The sequence below is a fragment of the Melospiza melodia genome, unplaced genomic scaffold (assembly GCF_035770615.1).
Source record: "Melospiza melodia melodia isolate bMelMel2 unplaced genomic scaffold, bMelMel2.pri scaffold_48, whole genome shotgun sequence".
NCBI classification, from domain to species: domain Eukaryota; kingdom Metazoa; phylum Chordata; class Aves; order Passeriformes; family Passerellidae; genus Melospiza; species Melospiza melodia.
The window spans coordinates 2,009,232-2,011,778 of record NW_026948796.1 but is presented as its reverse complement, the minus strand read 5'-3'; the positions used below and the strand labels follow the sequence as shown (position 1 = coordinate 2,011,778).

The 2,547-nt window shown below is 64.6% G+C and overlaps 1 protein-coding gene across 1 annotated transcript; it reads right to left on the bottom strand.

Annotated features, from left to right (window-relative positions):
• Positions 1 to 257: 257 nt before the first annotated feature.
• LOC134413680 (serine/threonine-protein kinase pim-1-like) lies at positions 258 to 2,237 on the bottom strand (the record flags this gene model as incomplete). Its single annotated transcript, XM_063147722.1, has 5 exons — positions 258 to 322; positions 570 to 746; positions 1,388 to 1,754; positions 1,953 to 2,003; positions 2,130 to 2,237. Coding segments are annotated over 5 exons (768 nt in total), but the record flags the coding sequence as incomplete, so codon positions are not given.
• Between the last annotated feature and the right edge of the window lie 310 nt (positions 2,238 to 2,547).

The following is a 2,547-nucleotide window of genomic DNA, read 5'->3' as shown; positions in this document are numbered from 1 at the left end:
CAAGCAAAACCAGCTGGGATGGCGGCCACCAGTGCTGGGCAGAGTAGCTCAGCTCCAGCACAAGGGCTGTGTGTTCCCATCCCATGACCCCGGTGCAGTGACACAGGCAGCACAAAAAGCTCTGGGTTCCTTTGCTTCTCATTGCCAAGGCATGTGTGGAGCAGGAACTTACCAGGGCCCTGGATCAAAGTGTGCCTGTGGCTCTCTCCCTTCTTCTATGGCAGAAGAATATCCCACATCCAAGGATCACAGAACAGGTCTTCCAGTGTGGGTCTGTCCAAGGAGTTCACAGATAAACACCACCTGATCAGGTTTTTGCACTCTGGGGAGAGAAACAGAAACTGCTGGTCGGCCAGAGAAGGGTCCTGTCTGCTTTACCCCACTATTCCCGTGCCCAGGCCATGCTGGAAGTGCTCAGAGCTGGGCCTAAACTTTTCCATCCATTCCCTGTTTTGGAGGAGAGCAGGACATGTGCCACCTCCTCAGCAGCTGCCAGAGCGGGATGCCCACGACCCCGCTGCTGCCTCCCAGCACTGGGATTCCCCCCGTGCCCAGAGAAGAGGATCCACCTTGAGAGAGCCTTTGTGGCAGTGGGAGCTGGCCCCAGCTGAGGTTCTGGCCCCTCCTGAAAGGGTGCTCCCCGCAGACCATCTGGTGCAGCAGGATGCCCAGGGACCAGACTGTTGCTGCCTCGCCATGGTACCAGCCAAAGTCGTTCCATTCCGGGGGGCTGTACGACAGTGTTCCTATGGAATAGAGATGGAATTCATCAGGGGGATGCTGCTGCTCCCAGAGTCTGGCCCCAGCATCCCTGGGTGTGCGGGGGCTGCCTCAGGGGCACACAGGGTGACCATTGCCCTCTCGCCAGCACCTGGGACTTGTGCACAAAGTTAGGGTTGGAAAAGAAGCCTCTGGTGCTGGAAGAGGGCAGCCCTGGCTAGGCCCGACCATGACATACAAAGGAAAAACCCACTCCATGCTGGGGAAAAAACCTGCCCTTATCCTCCCTGCCTGCATTGCCCCAAAAATATCATGAAGCCAAGGCAAACAGGGCGAGTGGAGCAGTCCAAGCCCTTCCTCTCGTCTGCACACCAAAGTGGCTGGGGCACAGGTTCCGCCCTCCCTCTCTGCTACCCCACCCACGGGGGTTTTGGTCGGGCTGGCTGCCCCAGCCCAGCCCCAGTCCTGGGCAGAGTGGCTGGCAGAGGCTGCCAGCAGGGCTGGAAGATGGCTGCCCACCCAGCCCCGCTCTAAAGTAACTCAGCTGAAGATTCAGTGCCCTGACTGGCAGCAAAAGGGAGAACTCCCGCTGCCACAGCCAGCTTCGGTGGGGGGATGTTGGGCCATGAGATGTCAGCAGCGGGAGCACAGCCCTGGGTAGGCTCACCTGCAAAGTGAGTGTAGACTGTGTCCTGCAGGTAGGTGCCATAGCCAAAGTCAATCAGTTTGGCCTGCCCGGTGTCCAGGTCAACCAGGATGTTCTCTGGCTTGATGTCCCTGTGCAGGACCCTGCAGCTGGTGCAGTGCCACACGGCCTCCAGCACCTGGCGGAACAGCTCCCGCGCCACCTCCTCGGGCAGGAACCACCGTGCCCGAATGAAACGCTGCAGGTCCTGACACTGCTCTGGCCGCTCCAGCACCATCACGATGCAGCTGGGGAGCTCGAGCCACTCCAGCAGCTGGACCACACCGGGGAAGCCAGTGGACACCTTGGCCAGCAGCACGATCTCTAGGGGTGCGCTGGTGCCGTCGGGCTGCGGGAGGACCACGATGCCGTCAGTGGGGCACGATGCCGTGCCAGGCCTGGGGAAGCCCTCAGCCAGCCCGGGATGCTCTGCGCCCTGCACTAGGCCCACGCCCACTCTCCCTCGGGGCGTCCTGGCGGCCCCCACCGTGCCGGGCCCCGGCTCATCCCCGGCCGGCAGCCCCGGCTGCCGGCCCCACTCACTCACCAGCTCGCCACAGTGCCGGACGCGGTTCCGTGGCACCCTTTTGATGGCCACCTGCAAGCCAAGGGCAGCAGCAGGGTGAGCTCGCTGCCCACACTGCGAGCCCCATCCTCCGCCCTCCACCCTCCTCCTCCTCCTCCATCCCCTCCTCCTGTGCCCGCCGCCAGCCCTGCTGCTCACCGGGGAGCCGTCCGAGAGCCGCATGGCTGCAAAGACTATGCCGAAGCCGCCCCGCTCCAGCAGCGATCCCAGCCGGTACCGCTCCTGCCGGGCCTCCTGCGCCGTCCCTGCGGGCGGGACGCAGCTGTCAGCGCTCGGCCTGGGGCCAGCAACGGCCCCCGAGTGCCCCTCACCCGTCCCGGGCCGGCCATGCCCAGGCATTCGCTCTTCGGAACGTGGCACGGGAGGCTCGGGGCCGGCGGCCGCGCTGCCAAGCGGCAGAGCTCAGTCCGTGGAAGCCGTAGTGGAGGCGGCGAGAGCCGCCACGCCGTGTGCATCCTCCACGGGCCCCGGGAGGAGCACGGGCCCGGGCCGGGGCCGGGGCTAGGGCCAGGGCCGGGGTCGGGACTGGACCCTGTGTCGGGTCTGGGGCCGGACT